The 19,153-nt window shown below is 43.9% G+C and overlaps 1 protein-coding gene across 2 annotated transcripts; it reads left to right on the forward strand.

Moving 5' to 3' along the window:
- Positions 1-6,316: 6,316 nt before the first annotated feature.
- On the forward strand, positions 6,317-19,153 carry LOC311136671 (uncharacterized protein). Of its 2 annotated transcripts, none has more exons than XM_084170887.1 (9): positions 6,317-6,547; positions 6,654-6,745; positions 10,341-10,566; positions 12,293-12,478; positions 12,634-12,708; positions 13,035-13,073; positions 13,262-13,378; positions 17,960-18,052; positions 18,653-19,153. In XM_084170887.1, the coding sequence occupies exons 3-9, from the start codon at positions 10,349-10,351 to the stop codon at positions 18,702-18,704; spliced, it is 780 nt and encodes a 259-aa protein (XP_084027013.1). In that variant the 5' UTR covers positions 6,317-6,547; positions 6,654-6,745; positions 10,341-10,348; the 3' UTR covers positions 18,705-19,153. The 2 variants fall into 2 exon arrangements, with proteins under 2 accessions (XP_084027013.1, XP_084027012.1); XM_084170886.1 differs by having other exon boundaries at positions 6,384-6,547; positions 18,607-19,153.

Here is a 19,153-nt window from a genome sequence, read left to right on the forward strand (position 1 = left end):
CCCACCCAGTTGACAACTTCAAAATGGTGTAAGTCCTCAATGGCGCTGCCAATGCTAAAACGGGCTCTATGATTTGAATACACTGCTCAAAGTCAATTTATGATTGATGTGTGCACGCAACTGAGGTCTTGTTTGAAACTGCTAGTGAGTCAGGTGAAGCTAATAGTAAAGAAAGTGACAATGAGTGGGTTACAGTGGCGAAGATAAAAGGAAACAAGAGAAGTAAAGCTGTGGTGGAAAATCTGGAATGTGTTGGAGGAAAGTGTGGAGTTGGTGAGAGTAACAAGAATTGGTCTTATTTAGAGTTTTGGTGTGTCTGTGGAGCAGAAGAACTGTGTTTTAAGACTAAAAAATATATCGGAGTGGAACGTTTCCTGCATGGATTTTCGTAGCAGGGCGCAATGCAAAAAGTCTGGGTAGCCATTTGATAAGATGTTCAGGAGTCTTATGGCTTGGGGGTAGAAGCTGTTTAGAAGCCTCTTGGACCTAGACTTGGCGCTTCGTTGACAATTTCTAGGGCCTTCCTCTGACACCGCCTGGTATAGAGGTCCTGGATGGCAGGAAGCTTGGCCCCAGTGATGTACTCGGCCGTACGCACTACCCTCTGTAGTGCCTTGCGGTCGGAGGCCGAGCAGTTGCCATAACAGGCAGTGATGCAACCAGTCAGGATGCTCTCGATGGTGCAGCTGTAGAACCTTTTGAGGATCTGAGGACTCATGCCAAATCTTTTCAGTCTCCTTATGGGGAATAGGTTTTGTCGTGCCCTCTTCACGACTGTCTTGGTGTGCTTGGACCATGTTACTTTGTTGGTGATGTGGACACCAAGGAACTTGAAGCTCTCAACCTGCTCCACTACAGCCCCATCGATGAGAATGGGGGCGTGCTCGGTCCTCTTCTTTTTCCTGTATTCCACAATCATCTCCTTTGTCTTGATCACGTTAAGGGAGAGATTGTTGTCCTGGCACCACATGGCCAGGTCTCTGACCTCCTCCCTATAGGCTGTCTCGTCGTTGTCTGTGATCAGGCCTACCACTGTTGTGTCATCTGCAAACTTAATGATGGTGTTGGAGTCGTGTCTGGCCATGCAGTCATGAGTGAACAGAGAGTACAGGAGGGGACTGTGCATGCACCCCTGAGGGGCCCCCGTGTTGAGGATCAGCGTGGCGGATGTGTTGTTACCTACCCTTACCACCTGGTGCGGCCCATCAGGAAGTCCAGGATCCAGTTGCAGAGGGAGGTGTTTAGTCCCAGGGTCCTTAGCTTAGTGATGAGCTTTGAGGGCTTCAAGTTCCTTGGCGTACACATCACCGACAAACTGAAAAGTTCCACCCACGCAGACAGTGTGGTGAAGAAGGCGCAACAAAGCCTTAGGAGGCTGAAGAAATTTGGCTTGGCACCTAGAACCCTCACAAACTTTTACAGATGCACAATTGAGAGCATCCTGTCGGGCTGTATCACTACCTGGTACGGCAACTGCACCGCCCGCAACCGCAGGGCTCTCCAGAGGTTGGTGCGGTCTGCCGAACGCATTATCGGGGGCAAACTACCCGCCCTCCAAGACACATACAGCACCCGATGTCACAGGAAGGCCAAAAAGATCATCAAGGACATCAACCACCCGAGCCACTGCCTGTTCATCCCGTTATCATCCAGAAGGCAAGGTCAGTACAGGTGCATCAAAGCTGGGACCGAGAGAATGAAAAACAGCTTCTATCTCAAGGCCATCAGACTGTTAAATAGCCATCACTAGCACATTAGAGGCTGCTGCTGCCTATTGAAATCACTGGCCAGAAATGGAACACTAGTCACTTTAATAATGTTTACAGTCACTTTAATAATGTTTACATATCTTGCACTACTCATCTCATATGTATATACTGCATTCTATTCTATAATATTCTACTGTATCTTAGTCCATGCCAGTTGAAGTCGGAAGTTTACATACACTTAGGTTGGAGTCATTAAAACTTGTTTTTCAACCACTCCACAAATTTCTTGTTAACGAACTATAGTTTTGGCAAGTCGGTTTGGACATCTACTTTGTGCATGACACAAGTAATTTTTCCAACAATTGTTTACAGACAGATTATTTCACTTACAATTCACTGTATCACAATTCCAGTGGGTCAGAAGTTTACATACACTAAATTGACTGTGCCTTTAAACAGCTTGGAAAATTCCAGAAAATGATGTCATGGCTTTAGAAGCTTCTGATAGTCTAATTGACATCATTTGAGTCAATTGGAGGAGTACCTGTGGATGTATTTCAAGGCCTACCTTCAAACTCAGTGCCTCTTTGCTTGACATCATGGGAAAATCAAAAGAAATCAGCCAAGACCTCAGAAAAAGAATTGTAGACCTCCACAAGTCTGGTTCATCCTTGGGAGCAATTTCCAAACGCCTGAAGGTACCACGCATTCTGTCTCCTAGAGATGAACGTACTTTGGTGCGAAAAGTGCAAATCAATCCCAGAACAACAGCAAAGGACCTTGTGAAGATGCTGGAGGAAACAGGTACAAAAGTATCTATATCCACAGTAAAACGAGTCCTATATCGACATAACCTGAAAGGCCGCTCAGCAAGGAAGAAGCCACTGCTCCAAAACCACGTTAAAGAAGCCAGACTACGGTTTGCAACTGCACATGGGGACAAAGATCATACTTTATGGAGAAATGTCCTCTGGTCTGATGAAACAAAAATAGAACTGTTTGGCAATAATGACCATCGTTATGTTTGGAGGAAAAAGGGGATAGCTTGCAAGCTGAAGAACACCATCCCAACCGTGAAGCATGGGGGTGGCAGCAACATGCTGTGGGGGTGCTTTGCTGCAGGAGGGACTGGTGCACTTCACAAAATAGATGGCATCATGAGGAAGGAAAAGTATGTGGATATATTGAAGCAACATCTCAAGACATCAGTCAGGAAGTTAAAGCTCAAATGGTCTTCCAAATGGACAATGACCCCAAGCATACTTCCAAAGTTGTGGCAAAATGGCTTAAGGACAACAAAGTCAAGGTATTGGAGTGACCATCACAAAGCCCTGACCTCAATCCTATAGAATATTTGTGGGCAGAACTGAAAAAGTTTGTGCGAGCAAGGAGGCCTACAAACCTGACTCAGTTACACCAGCTCTGTCAACTTATTGTGGGAAGCTTGTGGAAGGCTACCCAAAACTTTTCACCCAAGTTAAACAATTTAAAGGCAATGCTACCAAATACTAATTGAGTGTATGTTAACTTCTGACCCACTGGGAATGTGATGAAAGAAATAAAAACTGAAATAAATCATTCTCTCTACTATTATTCTGACATTTCACATTCTTAAAGTAAAGTGGTGATCCTGACTGACCTAAAACAGGGAATTTTTACTAGGATTAAATGTCAGGAATTGTGAAAAACTGAGTTTAAATGTATTTGGCCAAGGTGTATCTAAACTTCCGACTTCAACTGTATGTATATTTTCTTAAATTCCATTCCTTACTAGTTTTGTGTGTATTAGGTATATGTTGTGAAATTGTTAGATATTACTTGTTAGATATTACTATACTGTTGGAGCTAGAAGCACAAGCATTTCGCTACACCCGCTATAACATCTGCTAAACACGTGTATGTGACAAATAAAATTTGATTTGTATTGATATGGTATATCTCCTGAGTGGCGCAGTGGTCTAAGGCACTGCATCGCAGTGCTAGCTCTGCCACTAGAGATCCTGGTTCGAATCCAGGCTCTGTCGCAGCTGGCCGCGACCGGGAGACTCATGGGCGGCGCATAATTGGCCCAGCGTCGTCCAGGGTAGGGGAGGGAATGGCTGGGATGTAGCTCAGTTGATAGAGCATGGTGTTTGCAACACCAGGGTTGTGGGTTTGATTTCCACGGGGGGCCAGTATGAAAAATAAATCAAAAAATGTATTCACTAACTGTAAGTCGCTCTGGATAAGAGCGTCTGCTAAAATGTAAATATGGTGTTGAACGCTGAGGTGTAGTCAATGAATAGCATTCTCACATAGGTGTTCCTTTTGTCCAGGTGTGAAAGGGCAGTGTGGAGCGCAATAGAGATGGCATCATCTGTGGATTTGTTGGGGTGGTATGCAAATTGAAGTGGGTCTAGGGTTTCTGGGATAATGGTGTTGAGGTGAGCCATGACCAGCCTTTCAAAGCACATCAATGCTACAGACGTGAGTGCTACGGGTCGGTAGTCATTTAGGCAGGTTACCTTAGTGGTCTTGGGCACAGGGACTAGGGTGGTCTGCTTGAAACATGTTGGTATTACAGACTCAGACAGGGAGAGGTTGTCAGTGAAGACACTTGCCAGTTGGTCAGCACATGCTCGGAGTACACGTCCTGGTAATCCGTCTGTCCCTGCGGTCTTGTGAATGTTGACCTGTTTAAAGACCTTACTCACATCGGCTACGGAGAGCGTGATCACACAGTCGTCCGGAAAAGCTCTCATGCATGTTTCAGTGTTACTTGCCTCGAAGCAAGCATAGATGTAATTTAGCTCATCTGGTAGGCTCGTGTCACTGGGCAGCTCGAGGCTGTGCTTCCATTTGTAGTCTGTAATAGTTTGCAAGCCCTGCCACATCCGACGAGCGTCGGAGCCGGTGTAGTACGATTCGATCTTAGTCCTGTATTGACGATTTGCCTGTTTGATGGTTCGTCGGAGGGCATAGCGGGATTTCTTATAAGCTTCCGGGTTAGAGTCCCGCTCCTTGAAAGCGGCAGCTCTACCTTTTAGCTCAGTGAGGATGTTGCCTGTAATCCATGGCTTCTGGTTGGGGTATGTACGTACAGTCACTGTGGGGACGACGTCATCAATGCACTTATTGATGAAGCCAGTGACTGATGTGGTGTACTCCTCAATGCCATCGGAAGAATTCCAGAACATATTTCAGTCTGTGCTAGCAAAACAGTCCTGTAGCTTAGCATCTGCTTCATCTGACCACTTTTGTATTGACCGAGTCACTGGTGCTTCCTGCTTTAGTTTTTGCTTGTAAGCAGGAATCAGGAGGATAGAATTTTGGTCAGATTTGCCAAATGGAGGGCGAGGGAGAGTTTTGTACGCGTCTCTGTGTGTGGGGTAAAGGTGGTCTAGAGTTTTTTTTTCGCTCTGGTTGCACATTTAACATGCTGGAAGAAATGAAGTAAAACAGATTTGAGTTTCCTTGCATTAAAGTCCCCGGCCACTAGGAGCGCCGCCTCTGGATGAGCGTTTTCCTGTTTGCTTCTGGCCGTATACAGTTCATTGAGTGTGGTCTTAGTGCCAGCATTGGTTTGTTGTGGTAAATAGACAGCTACGAAGAATATAGATGAACATTCTCTTGGTAGATAGTGTGGTCTACAGCTTATCGTGAGATACTCTACCAAAGGCAAGCAAAACCTCGAGACTTCCTTATATATCGTGCACCAGCTTTTGTTTACAAATATACATAGACGGTCACCCCTTGTCTTACCAGAGGCTGCTGTTCTATCTTGCCGATACAGTGTATAACCCAAATTCACTTTATCCATGCTACTGTTCTTTGATAAAAAGTCTCTCCCTTCTCATATAAAGTTAGGATTCATGAGATACACTGTACGAGCTTTTGTGTACAAGCCCCTTCAGTGTCATAAATGTAAAAGATTTGGTAATGTGTCAAGTGTTTGCAGAAGGGAAGAGTGTTGTATGCCAGATGAAGTGAAATGCTGCAACTGTGGAGGTGAACATGCGCCTGAATTCCTGGAGTGCCCTGTTAGGGTGAAAGAGAATGAGGTGGCAAGGGTAAGGAGTGTCCAGCGTGTCTCCTATCTGGAGGTGGTGAGAAGATTGGAAGGAACGAGTGCCGGGGAAGAAACAATGGTAGTAGAGCCACCACGACCAGTGAAGGTTTCTCATCAACTGAGGGATAGTGAAATGCTACATGTTAAAAAGGTGGACTTTGTATTATTTATTGCAATGGTCATAAACTGTACAGCACAAGTGGAGAAGAAGTCTAAGAAAATTGGAATCATTGTGAATGCAGCTGAACGTTTTGGGGGTCTTCGTGATTTCACAGCCGAGGTCGTGCAAGAAATCCTGTCGGTGAATGTTCCGCCATCAAAGGCCCCTGAGCCTGTGTAGGGATGTATTTTGGAGTGGACTGTGATTGAAGAAGTGGGATGGGTTTTGTTAGTTTACGTGTTTAATTTTGTATTTTGTATGATGTCGTTTTCCCCCTTTCCCGCAATGTTTTTTTAAGTATTATTTTTCAATTCTCCGTCCAGTTGGCGGCGGTAATGCACCATTAACATTGGATGCCAACCGCCGTTAAACCTCATCGAAAAAGAAGATGACGTGTGCACGCGCCCGTGGTATTAACCATGTATGGTGCATTATATCTGTAGGAACCAATGGGATGTTACTATTCAGGAAATCCCTCCCTTAAACCGAATGAGAAGCGCTCTCTGATTGACCGGGGGAGGTTGGCGGTACTTCCTCCCTTTGGTTATATGTAAAACGTGCTGTTGCCTTGTGTGAGCAGCTAGCTATAGCTAGCTAGGTCAATCCAGGAAAGGGTCGACCGTTAAAAAGGTGAGTGCCCGGCATGTAACTATGCTAAGGAAAAGAAGACAACATAACATTAAATACAAATTATGAACTCGTGAAATGAATCACGCTTTTTTACTCGTGTTTGCAGCTGACTGAGACCAACTGGGAAACTGTGTTCATTCACTCGCTAAACGGAGGAGGCGGCGAACTAACGCTAGCATAGCTAGCTATCTGCATCAAGTGAGTATGGCAGCCATTGCATTGTATATCGATCCAAGCTCCGTTTTCGGCGAATTGTCTGAAATCACGTTTAGGCAAGAATAAAACATGCTTAAGGTCAGTTTTCAACCCAGTCTGTTTATTGTGATATTTCTCTCACTTGTAACGTTATAGCCTTATTTGGTGAACAAAATCGTGTGAAACCATGCAATGTGCGGCCTAGTCTAGTTCTGTATTGCCCACTGTTGCTAGCTAGCTAGCTAGCTAGTTAGTTGTGTGGTTTCACTTACACATTTTCCGGTAGCAGCTAGCTAGTTAACTACTGCTACTTGTAACATTACAGTTCTTAGCTAACGTTAACCTCCTATGGATCGGAACCTTTTTATCCATTTCCGCCTAAAATGACATACCCAAATCTAGCTGCCTGTAGCTCCGGACCTGAAGCAAGGATACGCATATTCTTGATACCATTTGAAAGGAAACACTTTAACGTTTTTGGAAATGTGAAATTAATGTAGAAGAATACAACACATTAGATCTGGCAAAAGATAATACATACAAAAAAACATGCGTTTTCTAGTTATTTTTTTTGTTCCATCTTTGAAATGCAAGAGGAAGGCCACAATATAATATTGCAGTTTAGGCGCAATTTAGACTTTGGCCAGTCGGTGTGATCACTGGATAGATCCAGTGAAGTATTGCAATACTGGACTATTTTGTATCAAGTCTGCCCAAATGTGCCGAATTGATTCATTTTCAAGTACATAACTATAGAGAACATACAAAAATATATGGTAATACAACATGTAAGTTTACACATTCCCAGGAATGTCATACATGATGGACCTTTTAGCTTATACACACATTTTCACACATCTAGATGGCCGGGTGGGTGTGGAGCCAGAGACAGCAGGGGTTCAAACTGTAATAATAATAATAAATAATATGCCATTTAGCAGACGCTTTTATCCAAAGCGACTTAGTCATGTGTGCATACATTTTTACGTATGGGTGGTCCCGGGGATCGAACCCACTACCCTGGCGCTACAAGCGCCATGCTCTACCAATTGAGCTACAGAGAACCCAGTTCCTACATTTGAATATAAAAATTGAGTTTATCAAACAAAACTGCTACATTTTATCTCTGGGACCCTTAGGATGACAAATCAGACAAAGATTACTGAATGTAAGTACGTTATTTACTTTCAGAGGTGAATGTATCAATCCAGTTGCCATAAGTTTTTTGTTGTTGTGCACTCCTCAAACAATAGCATGGTATTCTTTCACTGTAATAGCTACTTTAAATTGGACAGTGCAGTTAGATTAACAAGAATTGAAGCTTTCTGCCAATGTAAGACATGTCTATGTCCTGGAAAGTTTGCTGTTACTTAGAACGGTCATGCTAATTACATTAACACAGGTTAGCTCAACCGTCCCTTATATGGGACATCGATCCCGTAGAGGTTAACTAACAAGTTAAATAAAAGTACATTAGTCTCGACCTGCATGGTATTCTTAACGCGTTTGTTAGCCAATGTTAACTACGGGTGTTTTCACACTTGTTCCCTTTCAGTCATTTTTTGTGAACTCTGTGCGGTTCACTTAATTTGTTTGTGCAGTGTGAACACTCTAAAGGAACTCAGACCCTTCAAAAGAGTCCCCGAACTGACACCATCTCGAGAGGTGGTCTGAGTTAGGTTCGGTTTAATTCCTCGGTCCGGTTTCCTTTTTTAGGGCTATGTGAACCCAAAGCTACACAGGTTTTCTTGTCATTATTCCCTCACCACGCACTAAGCTACTGCAATACCGTTTCCCCTGCCGTAAACCCTCACATTGATGCCACAAAAGAGCGAAGATGAGAACGTGCAGGCTTGCGGAAGAAACTTGTGCTGTTTTTGGATACTAGGGATTGTCAAGGAAGCACAGAAATGTCAAAATATGTGTGGAGTTTTTAGGTCAGATTATTTGTTTGCAATATGTCATCAATAGGCTAAGAGAGCTTCATAAGCTGTTTATTCGATTGTGGGGTTTGAATAGTGTGAGAAGACAATATATTTGGTGAAAATCACAACATGGGGTACAATCTATTCTAGCTCTTAACAGGGTAGTAACCTACATTGGGTGTACAATATTCAATTACAGCATTATTTAATCTGCAGTTATTCTATTGATATTTATTCTGATACTATTAACATGTACTTACATATTATTGTATCTTCTGATTACAATTATTGTCTCATCTTTTAACTAAATGCAGTCTTAGCTTCCAGAATGTACGTTGGTATATCTAGCTGTCCGATAACACATTCTAATGGAATGGCTTGGTCTGCACTTTGTAAAAACCCAGAGTGCATTGAGTGAATGTTTGAAAAAATATCTTGGTTCCTTTCTAAACATAGCAATGTGAATGTAAAGAGGACTCGGACCACACAATAGGTGACGTGAACTGGCAAAAGAGGTGAGTCGTCATTCAAAGACAAGGGCAGTACATCCAACCGGCCTCACAACTGCAGACCACGTGTTTGGTGTCGTATGGGCGAGCGGTTTGCAGATGTCAACGTTGTGAACAGTGCCTCATGGTGGCGGTGAGGTTATGGTATGGGCAGGGATAAGCGACGGACAGCGAACACAATTGCGTTTTATCGATGGCAATTGGAATGCACAGAGATACTGTGACTAGATCCTGAGGCCCTTTGTCATGCCATTCATTTGCCGCCATCACCTCATGTTTCAGGATGATAATGCACAGCCCCATGTTGCAAGGATCTGTATACAATTCCTGGAAGCTGAAAATATCCCGGTTCTTCCATGGCCTGCATACTCACCCATTGAGCATGTTTGGGTTGCTCTGGATTGACGCGTAAGACTACATGTTCCCAACTTTAATATCCAGCAACTTCGCACAACCATTGAAGAGAAGTTGGACAACATTCCACAGGCCACAATCAACAGCCTGATCAACTCTATGCGATGGAGATGTTGCGCTGCATGGGGCAAATGGTGGTCACACCAGATACTGACTGATTTTCTGCTCCATGCCCCTACTTAAAAAAATTAAGTTATGTGACCAACATATGCGTATCTGTATTCCTAGTCATGTGACATCCATAGATTAGGGCGTTATTTATTTCAATTGACTGATTCCCTTATATGAACTGAACTCAGTAAAATCTTTGACATTGTTGCATGTTGTGTTAATCTTTTTCAGTATAGAACTATACACAAAAAATAATGTATGCACGCACGACTAAGTCGCTTTGGATAAAAGCGTCTGCTAAATGGCTTATTATTATTATTACTACCACAATACGTTTATAGTTTTTGGTTGCCAGAGCCAATTCACCTCTAAACAGAACATGTAAGGTCCTTGGACTAGGCGTGACGTTAGGCTCTTTTAGTCCATTATTGGGCTAGCTAACTTTTAGCCAGCCTCATTTGTAGCTTGTGCTGAAACTATTTCATTGTTCCCATAAAATAATGAGCAGCAGGATAAATTCTAAATATTTTCATAAATGATGAGTTGGTTATTATTTCCTACCCAGTGCAACAGGCCGTGCTAGTCCTGAAGGTCTGTGTGGTGTTCCACGACATCTCAATATTTGCCATCTGGTTTCAGATTTTAAGATGTCCCACTCATCACGAAGCTCCTCGCGCAACACTGACTGCAAGGTGTATGTGGGTGACCTAGGCAACGGTGCTGCCAAGGGGGAGTTGGAGCGGGCGTTCAGCTACTATGGACCTCTGCGCAGCGTCTGGGTGGCCAGGAACCCGCCTGGCTTTGCCTTCGTCGAGTACGAAGATCCCAGAGATGCTGAGGATGCGACGAAGGGCATGGACGGCAAGTGAGTACAAATTAGGTTGCATTGCATACAGCAGCACGGTATTCTGTGGATTCATAGGGCTCAATCTATAACACTGTCTTCAATATTAAATATTTTTCAGGTTTTTGCATGCCTTACACCTGACACTTGCTAGCAGGCAGTGCCTTCGGAAAGAATTCAGACTCCTTGACGTTTTCCACGTTTTGTTACAACCATATTCTAAAATGGATAAAATAAAAACTCAGCAATCTACACACAATACCTCATAATGACAAAGCAAAAACAGGTTTTTAGGCATTTTTGCTAATTTATTAAACAAACAAATACCTTGTTTACATAAGTATTCCAACCCTTTGTTATGAGACTTGAAATTGCGCTCAGGTGCATCCGGTTTCCGATGATCATCCTTGAGATGTTTCTACAACTTGATTGGAGTCCACCTGTGGTAAATTCAATTGATTGGATATAATTTGGAAAGGCACACACCTGTCTATATAAGGTCCCACAGTTGACAGTGCATGTCGGAGCAAAAACCAAGCCATGAGGTCGGAGGAATTGTCCGTAGAGCTCAGAGACAGGATTGTGTCGAGGCACAGATCTAGGGAAGGGTACCAAAAAATGTCTGCAGCGTTGAAGGTCCCCAAGAAAACAGTGGCCTCCATCATTCTTAAATGGAACAACTTTGGAACCACCAAGACTCTTCCTAGAGATGGCCGCCCGGCCAAACTGAACAATCAGGGGAGAAGGGCCTTGATCAGGGACAACAACCTGATGGTCACACTGACAGAGCACTAGAGTTCCTCTGTGGAGATGGGAGAACCTTCCAGAAGGACAACCATCTCTGCAGCACTCCACTAATCAGGCCTTTATGGTAGAGTGGCCAGATGGAAGCCACTCCTCAGTAAAAGGCACATGACAGCCCGCTTGGAGTTTGCCAAAAGGCACCTAAAGGACTCTCAGACCATGAGGAACAAGATTCTCTGGTCTGATGAAACCAAGATTGTACTCTTTGGCCTGAATGTAAAGCGTCACGTCTGGAGGAAACTTGGCACCATCCCTACGGTTAAGCGTGGTGGTGGCAGCATCATGTTGTGGGGATGTTTTTCAGCGGCAGGGACTGCGAGACTAGTCAGGATTGAGGGAAAGATGAACGAAGGAGGGTACATATAGATCCTTGATGAAAACCTGCTCCAGAGCGCTCAGGACCTCCGACTGGGGGGGGAAGGTTCACCTTCCAACTGGACAACGACCCTACGCACACAGTCAAGACAATGCAGGAGTGGCTTTGGTACAAGTCTCTGAATGTCCTTGAGTGGCCCAGCCAGAGCCCGGACTTGAACCCTATCGAACATCTCTAGAGAGACCTGAAAAATATCTTTGCAGCAACTCTCCCCATTCAACCTGACAGCGCTTGAGAGGATCTGCAGAGAAGAATGGGAGAAACTCCCCATATACAGGTGTGCCAAGCTTGTATCGTCATACCCAAGAAGACTCGAGGCTGTAATCGCTGCCAAAGGTGCTTCAACAAAGTACTGAGTAAAGGGTCTGAATACTTATGTAAATGTGATATTTCCTTTTTTTTTTTGCTTTGTCGTTATGGGGTATTGTGTGTAGATTGAGGGAAAATATATATTTAATCAATTTTAGAATAAGGCTGTAACCTAACAATGTGGAAAAAGTCAAGTGGTCTGAATACTTTCCGAAGGCACTGTATGCCATCTATTCTTAAACCACTGTCCTGTTTCAGAGTGCTCTGTGGTTCCCGCATAAGAGTGGAGTTGTCAACGGGTATGTCTCGCAAGTCACGCTACGGCCGCCCCAGCCGTCGGCACTTTGACCCCAACGACCGCTGCTACCAATGTGGCGAGAGCGGCCATTATGCATATGACTGCTCTCGCTTTGGCAAGAGGGGAGGAGGCCGCCGCCGCAGCAGGTACAGTGTAGAGGTTGCCGACTCCAGAAGGTTTCTTTCACCGTTAATTGGATTGTCAGTTTCGTTGAATGACATTCATATGGTGGCTCCAAGATAATGTAATTTGTGTAGCCACCATACATATACCGTATGTTGATCAATGATTCTCCTCTCAGGTCCCGCTCACGATCTCGCTCAAGGTCCAGGGGAAGGCGTTACCGCTCACGCAGCCGAAGTAATGACCGTGACCGGTGAGTGGTCCTGTTTCACAAAAGGACCCCTGCAAATTAACTCGACGGGTCTCCTATGAAAAATGTGTTTTTGTTATTTTATAATGTATTATTCTAGCTGTCCTTGGACCTGTGTGTCTGATATTCTAAGGCTGTGTTAACACAGGCAGCCCAATTCTGATCATTTTGCCAATAATTGGTCTTCTGACTGATCAGATCTTTTGCCAAATTAGAATTGGGCTGCCAGTGTAAATGCAGACTAAGAGACACAGACCTGACTGATTCAGATCAGTGTTTTCTTAATTGCTATTATCAGCTTTATGAGTTCCCTTATCTCCCTCTAACAGGCGTAATAGATCCCCATCATACTCAAAGCGCAGAAGCAGGTAAGACTTAATCTTCTACAGAAATCGGTGAATATACTATATTGTGACTTTTTATTGTATTTTATTTTTGACTTTAGTTTGTAGCTACCATCCCAACTATAGTCATCCCAACCCTTAGTTTGCATATAGTGGCTCGAGCTGCTTTGAATAGATTACATGACACAGAGGGTATTGTCTTTGCACGGTAGATCTGGGTCCCCAGCACGTTCTAAGTCCAGAAGTCCAGTGCACAGATCCAGGACCCCAGTCCGTCGGTCCAGGACCCCAGTCCGTCGATCCAGGACTCCAGTGCGCAGATCAGTAAGGTGAGGCTCACATAAACGATAGTCAATCATGAAGTTGTATTTAAACATGTCTGTCGTCCAGCTCTTACTGAGACACACAATGCAACTGAAAGTAATGACTTATCAATAATGCGTGATTGCGGGGCCTCCCGAGTGGTGCAGCGGTATAAGGTACTGCATCGCAGTGCTTGAGGCGTCACTACAGATCCGGGTTTGATCCCGGGCTGTGTCGCAGCCGGCTGCCACCGGGAGACCCATGAGGCGTCGCACAATTGGCCCAGCGTCGTCCGGATTAGGGGAATGTTTGGCCGGCCGGGATGTCCTTGTCCCATTGCGCTCTAGCGACTCCTGTGGCGGGCCAGGCGCATGTACGCTATCACGGTCGCCAGTTGTACGGTGTTTCCTCCGACACATTGGTGCGGCAGGCTTCCGGGTTAAGCGAGCAGTCTGTCAAGAAGCAGTGCTGCTTGGCAGGGTCGTGTTTGGGAGGACGCATGGCTCTCGACCTTCGCCTCTCCTGAGTCCTTATGGGAGTTGCAGCGATGGGACAAGACTGTAACTACCAATTGGGTAGAAAATGCGTAATTGCTACTTTCATTTTACTGATGAGAAACTGTGGTTTCGAAAAGCCAGTGTGGCCCTTGAAATTAAACAAGGTGGCGTGCTTTGCCACAATTCGATGGGGGCGATGAAAATGAATGGGTTTTGTTTTTTTCGATGGAGTGTAGGGCGAGGACCAAAGTTGGGGAAAGCTGAACATTATGAAAGTACTATAGCTTCCAGCACCTACTGGATTGGCTGCTGATACCTAGCCTGCTTGTTAGCACCCACATGAGGGCGATGCTAGCTTGGCTATCCAAATTATCGTGTTATGAGGGAATCCCCTGTAAGGAAGTTTTAGTCAATGTTTTAAACCAGCCAATATGGCACCCAAGACTGTACTACTGTATCATGGCAGAGGCCCCTTCCTCGTTTTGAAATCTATTCCTTGGGAGAATACAGAACTTTGGCACAGGTTAAAGTAAACTCAATCTACAATCTGACTAGAAGAATTGAGACAATTTAGGAAATACTATGTTGAAGGTATGGCAGTAACCAGGTTTCCATCAAACAATTTTTGTGAGTAAAGTACCTGTCTGAAACTCAAGACCGGCCTGATGGAAACTGTCAAATTGTTTTTAAAATGTTGACAAAACAAAATATCATAGACAAGGGTGGATAGTTTATTTTGTAGGTGATTAGATTCTGCGACGAATTGCGGTTGAAACTATTTATTGTGCAATCGTTGATAGAATAACCATCATGAGTCAAATGTGCAGTCACACGATGCTATGCAGGGTGGTCCCCCCACTACGACTTTAAAAAGCATGCACGGTTTATTAGGCTACAGATTAAATAAATTGTGATGAAGTTCACAGGGTAGTAAAAGTGCACTGTGATGAGCTTGATGCTCCTTTCCAATAGATGGAGGGTCATTGGTGCTTGGCTGCCAATTGACAAATACAGATTCTTGCTCTTCTCCATAATCTCATCATGTAGCCTACCCTCTGCACTGTATCTGCAAGCTGTTGTCTAGAGCTTTTAGTGTGCACTTCATTACGCACAGCCTTTTATTCGCAAGAAGTTGGTTTGATGGAAACACACCGCTGCTGGTAAAAAGCCAATATTAGAATATTCACTTGAAAATCTGCCAAATTTATGGAAACCTAGCTAGTGCTTGAAGTGGAATGGGTGCTAGTACAAAAAAGAACCAACCAGTTAGGGCTGACTGATTTTAATCCAATTTTAATCGAAATTGCGATGTTGACATCCGTATTGCAAGAGGCTGCGACATTTTAAATACCACATAAGTGCGGGAAAACCCACCAGAAGCAGGTGAAGCAAGCGGAGCGAGCTGGGTGGAAAGGACCGGCGGAGTAGTCACTGTATGCTAGCAGGATATTATCTCCAATCTTAAGTGATAGCAAATGTTTCCATAAGTTGATGAATAGGTCTAGCTTAGCATGAATGGTAAGGCCTCGACTCTCTTCCAGTTCAAATGAGCTTGAAAAAAATAATTTTGTGTGGCTACAGCGCCAGCGATAAAATAGAGACCCGTTCTAATTGAGCGACGCGTCAAAGCGTCCGCCCGCCAGGCATCATTATAATTCAAAACAATGCATTCTAAAATAACGCATGCTCGTGTCTGAGTTTAGGCCATTAGCCATCTAACACTTTATTTTTTAAATTTAGATTTTTTTCTTGAGTTGGAGTTCTCTCCTCTTTTGGCCGCTTCCCAATCCCACACACCAAGCCCCGCCCCGTCACTCAAGCAGGCAGCTCCCCGTGCTCGAGATTCACTCTGAATGCATTGACCAAACAGTATGCAGTCAACAGATTTTCCCAAACAAAATCAACGCAGCTTTCCACTGTTCTTAATATAAATCCACGTTTTCTATTATGCTATTTGTTTGTAACATGCTCCAAATCTGCCCCCAAAATTGTTTTGCCCCTAATGCTGATCGCTAGCTGGCTAGCGAAATCCACTGAGGGCAAATCTTGCTAGCGAACTTTTGCTCTAATACAGGCCGGTACCAGTGGTGGAGTATACAGTGGGGGAAAAAGTATTTAGTCAGCCACCAATTGTGCAAGTTCTCCCACTTAAAGATGAGAGAGGCCTGTAATTTTCATCATAGGTACACGTCAACTATGACAGACAAAATGAGAGAAAAAATTCCAGAAAATCACATTGTAGGATTTTTAATGAATGTATTTGCAAACTGGTGGAAAATAAGTATTTGGTCAATAACAAAAGTTTCTCAATACTTTGTTATATACCCTTTGTTGGCAATGACACGGGTCAAACGTTTTCTGTAAGTCTTCACAAGGTTTTCACACACTTGCTGATATTTTGGCCCATTCCTCCATGCAGATCTCCTCTAGAGCAGTGATGTTTTGGGGTTGTCGCTGGGCAACACGGACTTTCAACTCCCTCCAAAGATTTTCTATGGGGTTGAGATCTGGAGACTGGCTAGGCCACTCCAGGACCTTGAAATGCTTCTTACGAAGCCACTCCTTCGTTGCCCGGGCGGTGTGTTTGGGATCATTGTCATGCTGAAAGACCGAGCCACGTTTCATCTTCAATGCCCTTGCTGATGGAAGGAGGTTTTCACTCAATCTCACGATACATGGCCCCATTTATTCTTTCCTTTACATGGATCAGTCGTCCTGGTCCCTTTGCAGAAAAACAGCCCAAAGCATGATGTTTCCACCCCCATGCTTCACAGTAGGTATGGTGTTCTTTGGATGCAACTCAGCATTCTTTATCCTCCAAACACGACGAGTTGAGTTTTTACCAAAAAGTTTTATTTTGGTTTCATCTGACCATCATAGGTACACGTCATATGACATTCTCCCAATCCTCTTCTGGATCATCCAAATGCACTCTAGCAAACTTCAGACGGGCCTGGACATGTACTGGCTTAAGCAGGGGGACATGTCTGGCACTGCAGGATTTGAGTCCCTGGCGGCGTAGTGTGTTACTGATGGTAGGCTTTGTTACTTTGGTCCCAGCTCTCTGCAGGTCATTCACTAGGTCCCCCCGTGTGGTTCTGGGATTTTTGCTCACCGTTCTTGTGATCAGTTTGACCCCACGGGGTGAGATCTTGCGTGGAGCCCCAGATCGAGGGAGATTATCAGTGGTCTTGTATGTCTTCCATTTCATAATAATTGCTCCCACCGTTGATTTCTTCAAACCAAGCTGCTTACCTATTGCAGATTCAGTCTTCCCAGCCTGGTGCAGGTCTACAATTTTGTTTCTGGTTCCTTTGACAGCTCTTTGGTCTTGGCCATAGTGGAGTTTGGAGTGTGACTGTTTGAGGTTGTGGACAGGTGTCTTTTATACTGATAACAAGTTCAAACAGGTGCCATTAATACAGGTAATGAGTGGAGGACAGAGGATCCTCTTAAAGAAGAAGTTACAGGTCTGTGAGAGCCAGAAATCTTGCTTGTTTGTAGGTGACCAAATACTTATTTTCCACCATAATTTGCAAATAAATAAATTAAAAATCCTACAATGTGATTTTCTGGAAATGTTTTTCTCAATTTGTCTGTCATAGTTGACGTGTACCTATGATAAATTACAGGCCTCATCTTTTTAAGGTGGAGAACTTGCACAATTGGTGGCTGACTAAATACTTTTTTCCCCCACTGTAGCAGCATTGTTTGTGCAACAGCTTGTTCTTAATCTGAAGAAAAGGTGAATAATATTCTAAAATCTTTGTCTGAATGTTTTATCTAATTAGGGTCCCATGGGAAACTCTGACCAACACTTTGGTTCATACACTCACAACCATCTCCTCCCCTTTTCATTATTTGCATTCCAACTGCCCACTGTATTCCAACCTTTAAAATTAGAATGATCATTCTAATTTTATTATATTTCTTAAAACACAGGTAAACTGTTGGAATTAATCTATGATCGCAAGTAAAATTGCAATATTTGGTACAAACATCACAATTAGATTTTTTTTTGCCCATATTGTACAGACCTACAACCAGTATTGCATTGAGGATTTAGAGACCCCTCCTTGCCCACTGACGCCAATGCTGTTTCTTCTGCAGTCGCTCCCATTCCCGGTCAGTGTCCCGCCCCAGGGCGCGGAGCGTCTCCAGATCTCGCTCCAGGTCCCGCTCAGCCACCACCAAGAGGAACAGGTATTCAACTTCAGAATCTCCTCATACCCCTACACCAGGGTTTCCCGAATTCTGTCCTCGGGACCCCCAAGGGGTGCATGTTTTTTTTTTGCCCTAGAACTACACAGCTGATTTCAACTAATCATCAAGTTTTGAATCAGCTGTGTAGTGTTAGGGCAAAAACCAAAACGTGCACCCCTCAGGGTCCCAAGGACTGAATTTGGGAAACGCTGCCCTACACATTCTGTCATGTGGCACTGAAGTAAGACTATTTTATTCATGCATTTGGTACTGGAGACTAACTTAAATTCAACTCAGTCAAAATGGGTCGCCTCTGTCTATACACTGGTTTTCCCTCTCCTGCACCACAGATGTGGTCTTTCTCCAGTTTGTATCCCAGATTACTTGCTATTGCTTAGTTATGGGGATTACCAGATGCTTGTACAACTTTCAGGTTCTACCTTTTTTTTTTTTTGTCCCCAGTGTCTAAACACAATGATGATTTTGAGTTAGGAGTAGTGCCTGGTGCACTGTTGATGAAATAGCTATACTAATGTTCATGCTTTGTTTCAAAGGTCGTGCTCCACTGAAAATGCGAATTGTCTTCCTGCCTTGTTTCAGCCGATCCAGGTCTCCCAGCCAGAGGAAAAGCCCCATACCTGATGCTGACTGACCATGGGGGCGAAACCGCTTCATTCCCTCCTATCCCTATTTGCCTCAGGGCTTGAAGCCATTTTACACATTTGTCCATTTGTATTTTGATTTCTTTCTCCTCCTGTCATTTACTTTATTTATCCCTTGGTGTTCATCCTCTGGCTTTGGAATTATTTCATCTGTATGTACAACAGATTCCCAAGCGATCCTTTTTCCATGTACATTTCAATGGCTCTTTTTACAGTGGTGAGAAATGTTTTTAGCTTTCTGTGCATTTTTAATTTGTTAGTCTTTGCCCAGTGTTTGTTGCATTTTTTTTTTTTTTTACAGATATATTGGGCAATATAGCAGTTCCAGTCGAGTGCATTGAAGTGTACTCCGCTGTACTAGAAGCAGAATGATTTAGGGTTTTATTTCATTTAATGTAAATGGCGGTATCTTTTTAATAAAATGAATCTTTACACACTA

This window comes from Coregonus lavaretus, assembly GCF_964263955.1.
Source record: "Coregonus lavaretus genome assembly, chromosome: 10".
Lineage (NCBI taxonomy): Eukaryota > Metazoa > Chordata > Actinopteri > Salmoniformes > Salmonidae > Coregonus > Coregonus lavaretus.

Coding starts and splice junctions, on each gene's coding strand:
- LOC311136671 (XM_084170886.1), top strand. CDS start 10,349: ATGTCCCACTCATCACGAAGCTCCTCGCGCAACACTGACTGCAAGGTG. Junction 10,567..12,292: donor ACGAAGGGCATGGACGGCAA/GTGAGTACAAAT, acceptor GTCCTGTTTCAG/AGTGCTCTGTGGTTCCCGCA. Junction 12,709..13,034: donor CGAAGTAATGACCGTGACCG/GTGAGTGGTCCT, acceptor TCCCTCTAACAG/GCGTAATAGATCCCCATCAT.